This window comes from Engystomops pustulosus, chromosome 3 (genome assembly GCF_040894005.1).
Source record: "Engystomops pustulosus chromosome 3, aEngPut4.maternal, whole genome shotgun sequence".
NCBI classification, from domain to species: Eukaryota; Metazoa; Chordata; class Amphibia; order Anura; family Leptodactylidae; genus Engystomops; species Engystomops pustulosus.
In genome coordinates, this window is record NC_092413.1 from 76,189,379 (window position 1) to 76,203,879 (window position 14,501).

Genomic DNA, 14,501 nt, shown 5'->3' on the forward strand with positions numbered 1-14,501 from the left:
ACAAACCTGTCTGTATCTTATAAAGTGCATTCCACAATGTTTTTCTTGTGGTTTGATAAGATTCCATTTATGTTTTCATTTGTTTACTTGGCATTGCAGCATATTGCACATCTGTCACAGATAGTGATAAATACATCCAGCAGAATGGTTCACTTTCATTAAATGTATAAATTAAACATATATTTAATATACATATAACACACCTTGAATGAACTTCACTAAGTTTTGTTTCTGTTTCTCCAAGTTCAACTTTAGCTGCAAAACAAAAAATAATATGAATTGCCTTATAGCTTTGCACATAAGCATATTGTTACCACATTAACTAAAGATTACAATAGTAAAAGGATAACATATCAATACAATCTACATAAATCAATGGTACATTGTGAAGCCATAACCATAATAGTATTTTTGGTAATTTTATGACATGTTTCTTGGATTTTATTAGCAAGCTCTGCAAGCTCCAACTCTAATTATTGCCCTCAGTAGCTCAGCAGTAAAATAATAAACATGCCCCGGAAGAAGTTGCAAGGCAAAACCCAGGGTCGGGCAGTGACTTGGCGTCCCCGTGGACGCTATGCGCATTTTAACTTGTTTTTATGTGAGTAGAACTGATATTAAAATATTTGACCTTTTGGAACTGTCTACACTATGTCCTTGTGTATTTTCTCTGCATAGTGGAATTTACTACAAGGAGAAATTTTGAGGACTAGGAGAATACTATAGCAGTTCCGTGTCTGAATGGTGCCTTATTTTCATCTGAAGCGTTTTTGGTCAGATTGGTCTGTAAATATACCAAGGAATCCTATGTGTGGAATAACAAACTCACATGAACCTGAAATAAGGAAGAAAGACTAAGAAGTTAAAGAGCTCCGGTCACACAATATATTATACTTTTAACCCTTTGGGTGATATTTGGATCCATTCGGGACCGTTGATGTAGCTCTATTTTACAGATAAGGTGCTGCATTTTTATAATAATTTTTTCGAGTATGAACTAAAATAATAAACATATGTAGGCAGCCGGTAGCCAGTAGGCAGAGATGACATTATCATATGATATCATCACCTGCCGGCTCTGCTACACACCGCCTGCTCACTCCACTACCACTGCAGAGAAGGATGCTGGCAGAGATAATTTCCCAGCACAGGGATGGTTGGGAAGTATGGCTACAATAATGTCTGTCACCAAAAGCATGCACATCTGGACATCTGCTTAGGGGTGACAATTAGAGATGAGCGAGCACTAAAATGCTCGGGTACTCGTTATTCGAGACGAACTTTTCCTGATGCATTTTTCAAGGGGACGAAGGCTCTGCACAGGGAAGCTTGGCCAAACACCTGGGAACCTCAGAAAAGGATGGAAACACCACGGAAACGGACAGGAAACAGCAGGGGCAGCATGCATGGATGCCTCTGAGGCTGCTTAATCGCACCATTATGCCAAAATTATGGGCAACAGCATGGCCATGACAGAGTGACCGAATGAGGCTAGATAGCATCTAAAACATGCAATAATTGACCCTGACACTATAGGGGACGGCATGCAGAGGCAGCGGCAGCAGTGGCAGGCTAGAGAGTGTCATGGCGACATACCCTAAATGGACTCAGGCTTCACCAAAGGAGGTGAGCTAAATGATTTCAAGCGCTGAAATGATTTCCTATGTGAACAAAAGGTTGACGGTATACTTAGTTGATAACACAGCATGGTGGCGACATAGTGACCAAGTTCCATAACGTATCTGGTGAAACACCCGAAAAATGAGCCTGACACAGCTCTTTTGATAAGGGGACGACATGTGGAGGCAGCCATGGAGACGACTTCCATGATTAAGAGCGACAGTATGGGGCATTCATATTGCGCTGCTATGATTGCAACTTCAGGTCTCCAGCATGGCGGCAACAGATGGGCCGAGTTCCACTATGTATCTGGTGAAACACCTAAAAATTCTGCCTGACACAGCTCGTTTGATAAGGGGATGATGTGCTGCATATCCTCTCGTGCTCCAGCGTCTGGGGTATAGAGAGTTGAAAGTTGCGCATGGAGACATTGGTGGACGCTGTGGAGGATCGTGGAGGCAAAATGGACAGGAAACAGCAGGGGCAGCATGCATGGATGCCTCTGAGGCTGCCAAATCTTGGGATGGAGCTGGTGGTCCGCTGCCAGGCGAGCTTTCGCCTGTCCAAGCCCCTGTCTCTCGGCTCCTCCCCACCCAAAAGGGGCCTGGGGGCCAGAAGCGTTTACTTTGAAAAAATTATAATTTTCAAAGCAGGCCGGGTCGTTTAAATATTTCACCTAGGAATAATGGAATAGCATAGTGGTTCTATTTTTAATTGTTTTTTCGGAAATGGTTCCATGTTTAAGAGCGACAGTATGGGGCATCCATATTGCGCTGCTATGATTGCAACTTCAGGTATCCAGCATGGCGGCGACAGATGGGCCGAGTACCACTATGTATCTGGTGAAACACCTGAAAACTCTGCCTGACACAGCTCGTTTGATAAGGGGCCGATGTATGGAGGCAGTGAAGTAGTAGTAGATTAAAGGTGCTGCAGTTAAAACTATGTTAGTTGGATCTTGGGATGGAGCTGGCGCTCCGCTGCCAGGCGAGCTTTCGCCTATCCAAGCCCCTGTCTCTCGGCTACTCCCCAAACAGCACTTCTAAGAACCTTTTGTATAAGATCAAGTGTAGTAGTGTTCTTATAAGTTTGGGTTATGGCAAGTGAGGGGAATGTAAACAGATGCGCAAGAAGCGCTGAAATAATATCGGTAAATGATAAAAGTTTGCCAGTATATTTTGTGGATTATACAGCAGGGTGGCGACAAAGTTAACAGGTTTGATGTGGAAGCCATGAAAACAACCCAAAATTCTTCCTGACACAGCTCGTTTGATAAGGGGACCATGTATGGAGGCCGTGAACTAGTAGTAGATTAAAGGTGCTGCAGTTAAAACTATGTTAGTTGGATCTTGGGATGGAGCTGGCGCTCCGCTGCCAAGCGAGCTTTCGCCAATCCAAGCCCCTGTCTCTCGGCTACTCCCCAAACAGCACTTCTAAGAACCTTTTGTATAAGATCAAGTGTAGTAGTGTTCTTATAACTTTGGGTTATGGCGGGTGAGGGGAATGTAAACAGATGCGCAAGAAGCGCTGAAATAATATCGGTAAATGAAATAAAGTTTGCCAGTATATTTTGTGGATTACACAGCAGGGTGGCGACAAAGTTAACAAGTTTGATGTGGAAGCCATGAAAACAACCCAAAATTCTGCCTGACACAGCTTGTTTGATAAGGGGACCATGTATGGAGGCAGCTATATGGACGACTTTTGGAGGCAGCTATGTATGGTGATGACGTGTGGAGGTAGCAATGGAGACAACATGTGGAGGCAGCTAGAAAGACGACGTGTGGAGGCTGCTATGGAGAAAATTTAATTTGGATAGTGCCTGTATGTGGCAGTCCAAAAAAGTTTTCAAACCAGAGGAGCAGGTAGGTGGTCCTCCAGAAAAATTAAATAAATTGAGTGCCTGTATGTGGCAGTCCAAAAAAGTTTTCAAACCAGAGGAGCAGGTAGGTGGTCCTCCAGAAAAATTAAATAGATTGAGTGCCTGTATGTGGCACTCCCAAAAATTGTTTAAAACAGAGGACCGGGTAGGTGGCCCTCCAGAAAAATTAAATACATAGAGTACTATAGCTAGAGCCAGTTGGCCCTGGCAAAAATAGCTAGTTTCCTCTGCTTTAGTGTACAAAGAGGAGGAGAAGGAGGACAATGAGGAGGAGGAGTGCATACATTATTCAGGTTGAGCTTCTTTCACCTGGTGGAGAATGGAAATCCTGAGAAATCCAGGCTTTATTCATCTTGATAAGCGTCAGCCTGTCAGCGCTGTCAGTCGACAGGCGTGTACACTTATCGGTTATGATGCCACCAGCTGCTCTGAAAACCCGCTCGGACAACACGCTAGCGGCAGGGCAGGCAAGAACCTCCAAGGCGTACAGCGCCAGTTCGTGCCACATGTCCAGCTTTGAAACCCAGTAGTTGTAGGGAGCTGTGTGATCATTTAGGACGATGGTATGGTCAGCTACGTACTCCCTCACCATCTTTCTGTAAAGATCAGCCCTACTCTGCCGAGAATGGGGACAGGTGACAGTGTCTTGCTGGGGTGACATAAAACTGGCAAAGGTCTTGTAAAGCGTACCCCTGCCAGTGCTGGACAAGCTGCCTGCTCGCCTACTCTCCCTCGCTACTTGTCCCGCAGAAGTACGCCCTCTGCCGCTAGTGCTGTCAGAAGGGAAATACTGTTTCATCTTGTGCACCAGGGCCTGCTGGTATTCATGCATTCTCACACTCCTTTCCTCTCCAGGGATGAGAGTGGAAAGATTTTGCTTGTACCGTGGGTGAAGGAGAGTGAATACCCAGTAATCGGTGCTGGAATAAATTTTTTGAACACGAGGGTCACAGGATAGGCAGCCTAGCATGAAATCTGCCATATGTGCCCCAACGAGCAAGAATTCACTCCCCTCACTGGCCTGACTGTCCATTTCCTCCTCCTCCAACTCCTCTTCTTCTGCCCATACACGCTGAACAGTGAAGGACTGAACAATGGTCCCCTCTTCTGTCTCGCCAACATTCTCCTCCTCTTCCTCCTCATCCTCCTCATCCTCCTCCACCTCCTCCGATATGCGCTGAGAAACAGACCTGAGGGTGCTTTGGCTATCAACAAGGGAATCTTCTTCCCCCGCTCTTGTGACGAACGCAAAGCTTCCAACTTCATGCTGACCAGAGAGTTTTTCAACAGGCCAAGCAGCGGGATGGTGAGGCTGATGATGGCGGCATCGCCACTGACCATCTGTGTTGTCTCCTCAAAGTTACTCAGCACCTGACAGATATCAGACATCCACGTCCACTCCTCATTGTAGACTTGAGGAAGCTGACTGACCTGACTACCAGTTCTGGTGGAAGTTGACATCTGGCAGTCTACAATCGCTCTGCGCTGCTGGTAAACTCTGGATAACATGGTTAATGTTGAATTCCACCTCGTGGGCACGTCGCACAACAGTCGGTGAGCGGGCAGTTGGAGGCGGCGCTGCGCTGCCCTGAGAGCGGCAGCATCTGTGCTGGACTTCCTGAAATGCGCACAGATGTGACGCACCTTTGTGAGCAAATCAGACACATTGGGGTATGTCTTGAGGAACCGCTGAACTATGAGATTTAACACATGGGCCAGGCATGGCACATGTGTCAGTCTGCCGAGTTGCAGAGCCGCCACCAGGTTACGGCCGTTGTCACACACAACCATGCCTGGCTTCAGGTTCAGCGGTGCCAGCCACAGATCAGTCTGCGCCGTGATGCCCTGTAATAGCTGTTGGGCGGTGTGCCTTTTATCGCCTAGGCTCAGCAGTTTGAGCACCGCCTGCTGTCGCTTAGCGATGGCACTGCTGCTGTGCCTAGAGCTACCGACTGATGGCGCCATGCCCACGGATGGTAATTCGGAGAAGGAGGTGGAGGAGGGGTGGGAGGAGGAGGAGGCATAGTAGGCCTTTGAGACCTGGACCGTGGTAGGCCCCGCAATCCTCGGCGTCGGCAGTATATGACCAGCCCCAGGGTCAGACTCGGTCCCAGCCTCCACCAAGTTAACCCAATGTGTTGTCAGCTCTACATAGTGGCCCTGCCCAGCAGCACTCGTCCACGTGTCCGTGGTCAGGTGGACCTTGTCAGAAACGGCGTTGGTCAGGGCACGGATGATGTTGTCTGACACGTGCTTGTGCAGGGCTGGGACGGCACATCGGGAAAAGTAGTGGCGTCTGGGGACCGAATACTGAGGGGCGGCCACCGCCATGAGGTTTCGAAAGGCTTCGGTCTCTACCAGCCTATAGGGCAGCATTTCCAGGCTAAGCAGTTTGGAGATGTGGACGTTGAGGGCTTGGGCGTGTGGGTGGGTTGTACTATACTTCCTTTTGCGCTCCAGCGTCTGGGGTATGGAGAGCTGAACGCTGGTGGATGCTGTGGAGGATCGTGGAGGCGAAGATGGGGTTTTCGCACGGGAGGTGTTTGGGCCGGGGTCCTGGGCAGGGGGCTGACTAGCAGATGACACAGGGGAAGGAGCAGTGGTGTGCCCGGCCGGAGGTGAACTGGCTTGGTGCCATTGAGTGGGGTGTTTAGCATTCATATACCTGCGCATACTGGTGGTAGTTAAGCTAGTAGTGGTGGAACCCCTGCTGATCCTGGTTTGGCACAGGTTGCACACCACAGTCCATCGGTCATCCGGGGGTTTCTTTAAAGAACCTCCAGACTTCTGAAAATCTAGCCCTCGCCACGGGAGCTTGACTACGTGAAACATTTGGCGCTGATGCACCAGCTCTGGCCCTGCCTCTCCGTCTGGCCCCACCACTGTCTCTTCCAACCTGTTCTGGTATAGGAATAGGACTCGCCGCCGTCTCAGAAGCACTGTTCACCCGGCCTATCAACCCAGCTTGGGTCTGTCACCTCATCATCATCCGATCCCTCAGTCTGCTCCCCCCTCGGACTTCCTGCCCTGACAACAACTTCACCACTGTCTGACAACCGTGTCTCCTTATCGTCCGACAACTCTTTACACACTTCTTCCACTACGTAAATAATGTCATCATCACCCACAGACTGCGACCGGTGGAAAACCTGGGCATCGGAAAATAGCTCAGCAGCAACCGGACAAGGGGTTTGTGACTCTGGGAAGGGTCCAGAAAACAGTTCCTCAGAGTATGCCAGTTCAAATGCCAAATTTTGCTGGGAGGGGGCAGACTGGGGGTAAGGAGGCTGAGGTGGAGGAGCTGGAGGAGTGCTGATTTCGGTGACATGGGTGGACTGCGTGGAAGACTGACTGGTGGACAAATGGCTAGAAGCATTGTCCGCAATCCACGACATCACCTCTTCGCACTGTTCTGGCCTCAACAGTGCTCTACCACGAGTCCCAGTAACTTGAGACATGATGAACCTAGGGAGTGTAGCTCTGCCGGGTTCCCCTGCTCCCTCATCAGCAGGTGCTGCCTCACCCCGTCGAGGACCATGGCCTCTGACCCCTGCAGTAGTTGTACACCCACGTCCATGCCCTCGTCCTCTACCCCTAGCCCTCGGGTTAAACATTTTCAAAATTAAAGTGTAAACTGTAAATTTGTTTTGTTTTTTGTGTGTTTTTTTTTTTTAAACAAAACGATGCTATCCTATTGCTATGGCTAGTTTCCAACCTACACTGACAGCACACAACTGGATTTTGTGCTGTGCCTGATGACTTTGAGTTATAAAAGTAAATAAACGTAAAAAATAAATAAATCAGCAGACTGTGCCTAATTCAAATCAAACCCCTAATAAATTGTCCCACTTAGGTGTTTGAGATGGATATGTGTGTCACTAAGAGCTAAACACAACGGTCGCAAGTCTCCCAGCAAATTCCTCACAATATGGTACTAGCTGCACTACTAGTGGCAGCAAGCCCAGCCACAACCAAATAAAAAAAATATATATAACGTTATTGTAGCCCTAAGAAGGGCTGTTGGGTTCTTGTAGAATCACTCCTGCCTAACACTATTCTAATAGAACACCCTAACGCTTTCCCTGACCAGCAGCAGCTCTCTCCCTAACGGCATTCAGACAGGGAATGATCCGAGCAGCGCGGGCAGGGGCTAGTCTATTCCAGGGTCACCTGATCAGGCCAGCCAACCACTGCAATCGACGTGTAAGGGTACCACGTCATGCTGGGTGGAGTGCAGAGTCTCCTGGCTTGTGATTGGCTCTGTTTCTGGCCGCCAAAAATCACAACGGCGGGAGATGCCATTTTCTCGAGCTGGCGAAATACTCTTCCGAGCAACGAGCAGTTTCGAGTACGCTAATGCTCGAACGAGCATCAAGCTCGGACGAGTGTGTTCGCTCATCTCTACTCCTTACTTTACAATTTTACTCAGTTTTATTGCTGTTTTAGCTCCCATCACTCTCTATGGTGATCAGTGCAAAATCCTGGGGTGCGGTCAGGGCCTCTCTAAGCAGACAAATCATTGTATTATCCATCTAGTTTTGTGGGGTGACAATGTGGTTAGAATATCAGGGTGTAGGTGTATATGCACTTTTATCTGGCTTCTGACATTCTACAAACACACTGAGAAAGAGAGATGAGACAGATCAGAGATGCATGAGATCCATTAGATACCTATTACAGAGTCAGCTCTGCTACATCTCTGTTCTCAGTTTCAATCTGAATTTGTGTCTGCGATCTCCGTTCTAGGACTTTACAGGGGCATGGCTATAGACACGAGACACAGAAATCTCATCTGCATGATCTCACTCTGAAATCCAAGATGGCGGCCCGACCCTAAGGTAACTGAAATTGTGTACAGCAGGACTGATAGACACAGGTTGGACTTATATCTGTGAAATGCTGCATTTTTGTTAATAACAGTGAATTAGAGAATTGATTATTTTGATGTTCTGAGTACATATAAGAAACTTGTCTTTGTGGGAATACCCCTTTAGGAACAAACCTACGGAATCTATCTTGTACTTTACCCACGGACTGTCTGTAGTAGCTTTTGCTAATTTTTGCATATATCATTTCCTTACGCTTTACAAATACTTGATAAATTGACGCACATTTATCAGGGTTTGCACAACTGAAATGTGGCATACAATCCCTGAAATAGGCGCAAACCTGCCAAGTGACTAATAATTGTGCCTATTTGCCCTTTAAAGCCACCTTCACACCAAGTGGGCATGAAGTTCCCCAAGGTCCCTTGTCTGCCCAAACCCCCACAAAAATCTGTTGTTAACCGCTTGATATCTTCAGAGTAATGAAATCAAAATGTAGGTGAAATGTAGAATGGCCAAATTTTGTCGGTTAAACGTTCATTTAGCCCTAAAATTTACACGTTTCCAAAATATAAAAAGAGAAATCCATCTTAAAATATATTCTGCAATTTCTCCCTATTACAGAAACCCCCCACATGTGGCCGTTACTTGTTTTATGGGCGCACAGTGAGGTGCAGAAGGGAAGGAGTGTCCTGCAGCTGCCAGGATTTTAGTTCCTCATTGGCCCCTTTTGTAGGCTATAAAATTTTAGCTCTTTCGTTATTGGGGCCATGTGACGGCATTTTTTTTTTGCTGGATGAGATGCTTTTTCCAGTGTTACCATTTTGGGGTTGGTATCACCTATTGTTGAAAATTTATCAACTGTTTTTTTGAGGGCAGGAGTAGAAAAGCATCAATTCTATACTGGATTTTTTCCTTTTTTTTGGTGTTCACTGTACAGCCTAATAATCATGTTATCTTTATTCTATGGGTCAATACGATTATGGGGATACCAGATTTGAATATTTTTTCTAATGTGAGGAAAAAGCTATCATTTGTTGATCGATGGTGTCAGATAGTTACTAGGGCTCTATAGGAACTTTCCACCACCTGTATTTGTGAAAAATGTGGTGACGGGTTCCCTTTAACAATAAAAAAACACACATTCTGACTTACAAATATGTTTTAGGGAAAACTAATACACTGTACCATTCAAATCACATAATGCAAATTTAGAAGTAAAAATATGTTGTTCTGTTCTGCAGTTTATTTTAATGTGTCCTAATCTCATTGAGAGGAACAATATGAAGCTTCAATAGTTTTTCCCAAAAAGAACAGTATACATCTGACATTTACTTTCAAAAAGAAAATTGTGTATTTTAAATCATTTGGCTTACATGGTAAATACTCTATAACAGTGATGGAGAATCTTTTAACAACTAAGTGCCCAAACTACATTCAACACCTACTCACTGTTCTGCCACAGCTTTTAGTTCTTATTAACATCCTGAGCACGCCGATACAATTGAAGATAGGAGGGGAAATTTGGATTAAAAATGAAGGATTCTTCCAAGGTCCCCAAAAAGAAAGAACTGTAGAATCGAAGAAGGAGCTCCAACAACAATCAAGCACTGTCCACACCTATTCAATCCTCCTTCCTCCCCAGGCAGCCAAGGATGTTCCACTTTACAATAGCACTGAGAGTGTCAGATCCTGGGCTTCCTGGGACTAGAGGAAGATGCCATGAGTCATGCCTGGAGAACTCTGTACAGGGGCAAAAGCCTACAGAGAATGCCACCTCTGGCACCCATGCCACATTTTCACCACCAATGCTCCATAAAAATGCCTTACCTTTACTTAGAAAGTTCTCTATATTGTCTTTGAAAGGTTGTAAATGATCTTCAATACACTTCTGATATACTTTTGATGCTTCCGTTTCACATGCTAAAAAATGCAAACATCAAATTTTTTAGTTTAACATAGAATAGAAACTAGAGTTTAGGCTACATTCACATGATGTATGCCCGCTCACCCCCATCCCTCTCCATAGTAATATATGGCGCATGGCGCTATATTCCACCAAAAGATAGGACATGTCCTATCTTTCTCCCAGCTACGAAACATGTGCTGCACCATACTGCTCCCATAGGGAGCCATGCACCCATTGCCGTGTATGGGGGACGTATACACGCCGTTTATATGTTGGCCGTATGTACGTCCCCCTTAGGTTCGTGCAAATGTAGCCTTACTTTAATATATTGTTTATATAGATTTTAAACTGTTGAAAAATTGTCAGATTTTTTTAACCAAATGTAACTCCTACCAAACTGAACACTGAGTGGTCTAATAATATATTTCCTGTCCCTGTATTGCAGTGAATATGGTTTTGTACACACTCTGTGAGCTAAGAAATAGCATATTGTCAATGTAACTTACATGCTTTCAATAAGATTTCCTCAAATTCTCCACAATTTAGTGAAATAGTATGATTTTGAGATATGTTGTAGAATTTCTGAACATGATTTGTGAGACCAATAAAATTTTTACTTATTTTTAAGTTTTACAAATAAAGAACAATTTTGACACCTGGAAGAATAAGCATAACAATAATAATGTGTCCTGATTTTTCATGTAAACATTTTCCTAAAGTGTTATATTGTCAAATATATATGAAATCATTTGGCAGTCCCTCTTAGATTTATTCTGTTTGACACCAGTGACATTCAGGGCGCAAATCACATGTTTATAAATACAGGCGGTCCCCTACTTAAAGGGAACCTACCACCACAATTCTACCTATAAAGGTAGATCGGGTGGTAGGTGGATGTAAGGGACGTGAGGATAGCTCTTTTTAGAGCTAATCCTCACGTCCCGCTAACTTTTGGCAAACTTTATTGAACTAATATGTTTGCCCCGTGCCCGGCTACTCCAAGCCCCAGTAGCCGCATAACTAAATTTACATATTAGTTCAATAAAGTTTGCCAAAAGTTAGCAGGGACATGAGGATTAGCTCTAAAAAGAGCTATCCTCACTTCCCTTACATCCACCTACCACCCAATCTACCTTTATAGGTAGAATCGTGGTGGTAGGTTCCCTTTAAAGGACACCTGTCATCAGGTCTCTGTCACTATTTCTGTCACTACTACCTGTTAGAGCAGCTCACAAGGAACCCATCCCAGCCTTTATCTAGTTATTTCATACATTAATCATTATAAAATCATCTATTCTTTATTATGTAAATGAGGCTGGTCACATGGTCAGAGTCAATGATATCACCCCTGTTCCCCCTCCCCTCTTCTCTCCCTGCTCATGTCTGTGTGCAATGTATAGTAAGGCATAGTTAGTGTATCTGCTGACATGCTGCATCCTCCTAATACACAGAGACACAGACATCAGCTACACATGTACCTGAGATGTTCTGCTATAACATGGCTGCCTGGAGCTGTTGTATCTTTCACATACACACACAAACACACACAGGCTGCAGGAGGCGTGGCCACCAGCAAGCACATGGAGCAGCCATTACATGGAGCAGCTGTCAGTCAAGCACTGGGGGCGTGGCTGTAACTCCCACTCATGAATAAGCTGGACAGCTTGAATATGCTAATGACCCATTGGACACAGGTCATTTGCATACAACTTTAGGACATTGCTTAACCCCTAGGCACACCAGGACGTTATAGTACGTCCCTGGGGCTAGATGCTAAGCGCACGGGGACGTTCTATAACGTCCTGCTTCTGGCACCAGCTCACGAACAGAGCCGGCACCAGAAGCAGTGGCTGTCAGCTGTCTATCACAGCTGACAGCCTGCGCTAACACCCGTGATTGGAGCCGACTCCGATCGCGAGTGTTAACCCCTTACAAGGGTGTTTGTGCTGTGGATCGGATCCCCCGCGCCGCTTACCGGGGGATCCGATCCTCTTCTGGGCAGCTCCGAGGACTGGCATGTGCCCCGGAGCTGCACGATCTCCCTGGCAGTCAGACCCCTTTCCGGGTCTGACTGTAAACTATCTGAGCGTGCGCCTGCATGCTCAGACAGTTTACACTGCTCTACAATGAAGAAGTATTTTAGAGCAGTGTATTGAACTTGAACCAGGGATCAGAGCATCGCTGGTTCAAGTTCAACTATGTATAAGTAAAAAAAAGTGAAAAACACTAAAGTTAACACATTAGAATAAATAAAAAAATAAATACATTAAAATATAAGCCGCTAAAATGTCACTTTCCTATAAAAACACTTAATAAAGTATAAAAAACACAAAAACACAACCCCCCCCCCCGCATATTTGGTATTGCTGCGTCCGTAACAATCTGTATAATAAAACAGAAACGTTACTGGACCCGCATGGTAAACGCCGGAGAAAAAAAACGCAAAAGCGTTCCGAAAATTTTTTTTTAATTAATACCCTATAAAAAAATGCTCTAAAAAGTGATTTAAAAAATGTTATGCACTCCACAATACGCCCACTAAAAAGAACAACTATTCTCTCAAAAAATAAGCCCCTAACCAGATTTGTCAGCCGAAAAATAAAAAAGTTATGCAAATGAAAAGATGGTGATGCTAAAATGAACAAGATTTTCTCCAAATTGGTTTTTATTCAGTACAATTGAATAAAATACACAAAACCCCCACATATTTGGTATCCCTGCATCCGTAACACATTTTTACATGAGTATATTGTGTGCAGATAATCCAAGTTTAACATGTTCTGTTATACTTAAACGAAAACTACCATCAAAATTAAACGTGATAAACCAGGGAGACTTACTCATAGATACAGACACAGTGACTGTGGTAATCTTCTTATATATTTGTTATCCATGGCCACCTTCAACATAAAGTCAACTTTCTAATGAGCCAGAAAGGCTATTAGCATTGATAGCTGAGCCCTTGATGCTACAGCTAAAGGAGAACCTGTTTTGCGTCACTGTACCTTTTGGAAACATTAAAAATGTTGTATGTACGCATCCGGTATCACAATTAACAGGGATATCCATTGTACCAGTACAGGTGAGGTGACGCATGTATCCTCCTTGGGACACATCATCTTGAAGGAAGTTAGCCTTCCCTGCAAGTGTGGAGCCAACTATTGGGGTCTATCCATCGGTTTTCCTGGTTAAACTGTGCTTTATTATGAAGAAGGAGCACAGCATAAAGAGGCTAAGGTCCAGGAGGTTCTTTCAATTGTGGGGGACAAACTCTATTTCAGTTTCCATTGACTGTATTGTGACAGAAGCAAATTCTTTCTGAGGACACACTAATGAATGACTAAACCTGACTAACACTGCTTCTGCTCACCTATGAAGTAACCCATGGGACAAATGATGGTCAGAGATGTGCTATGTGAGTTAAGTTCCAATTTATTTGCATTTGGGTCAGACGTTCCAGCAAGCACACAATACAAGTGGCATGAATCAAACTAACTTGTGTGCAATAGGCTTTAAATGTTGAAGATTCATCAACACAATGATGAATCTGTCATAGCAAAAGACTAGGGTTGTCTGCACTGTCGGAGTCCTACATTGAAATGAAATCCCCCCAGTATATCAAGAAATTTGCCCTGATGTCACAATAGTGATTTTTCTTCATTTTCTGATGTCCTGATAAATTGGGTTTCCGAAAGTTCCAGACAATATGAGAGGTTTTGGATCACAAAATTAATATGGTTTGTTGGGGTTTAGTATAATAATTTTGTACATGTCAAAATTGTAAAAAATTGTTCAGAAACTTTCCAGAAACTCATGGGAGGGAAAGGGTTAGAAAAACCAGCGTTCCTTCAGAGCCAGGTACCACTACACCATTGGTATGTATTATATCTTACATAAAGTTTATTTATTTCATTGTATATAGGCTTCACTTTTCTAGCCATCATGTATTTTTATATGCAAATTAATTTTTACTACCTCTATTGTTTCCAATTGATAAAACATCAATTTCTATAAATTTTATACTAACCGTACAGAATTACGGTACTATATAAACATTACACTTACTATACAATATACAATATATTTCTTCTTTAATTATTTATGCATTAATCAAATTTGCATGACTATGATGTTGGTCCAAGCTGTCAGCTGGCAAATGCAATAGCCCCGTTGTTGGCTTTAAAAAGATATATAGGTTTTAGTGTTGCCTTTATTTTTTGCTCTGCTTAATTGTCATATTTTGCTGGTTGTGATCTTAAAATTT

The 14,501-nt window shown here is 44.2% G+C and overlaps 1 protein-coding gene across 1 annotated transcript in view; it reads right to left on the reverse strand.

Moving 5' to 3' along the window:
• Positions 1-14,501, reverse strand: part of FMN2 (formin 2) — a 280,120-nt gene that overhangs the window by 24,741 nt on the left and 240,878 nt on the right. The window contains exons 14-15 of the mRNA XM_072141131.1: positions 10,159-10,251; positions 204-255 (exon numbers count right to left, since the gene is read on the reverse strand). Coding sequence (XP_071997232.1) covers positions 204-255; positions 10,159-10,251 — 145 coding nt within the window. The remainder of the gene's footprint in view (positions 1-203; positions 256-10,158; positions 10,252-14,501) is intronic.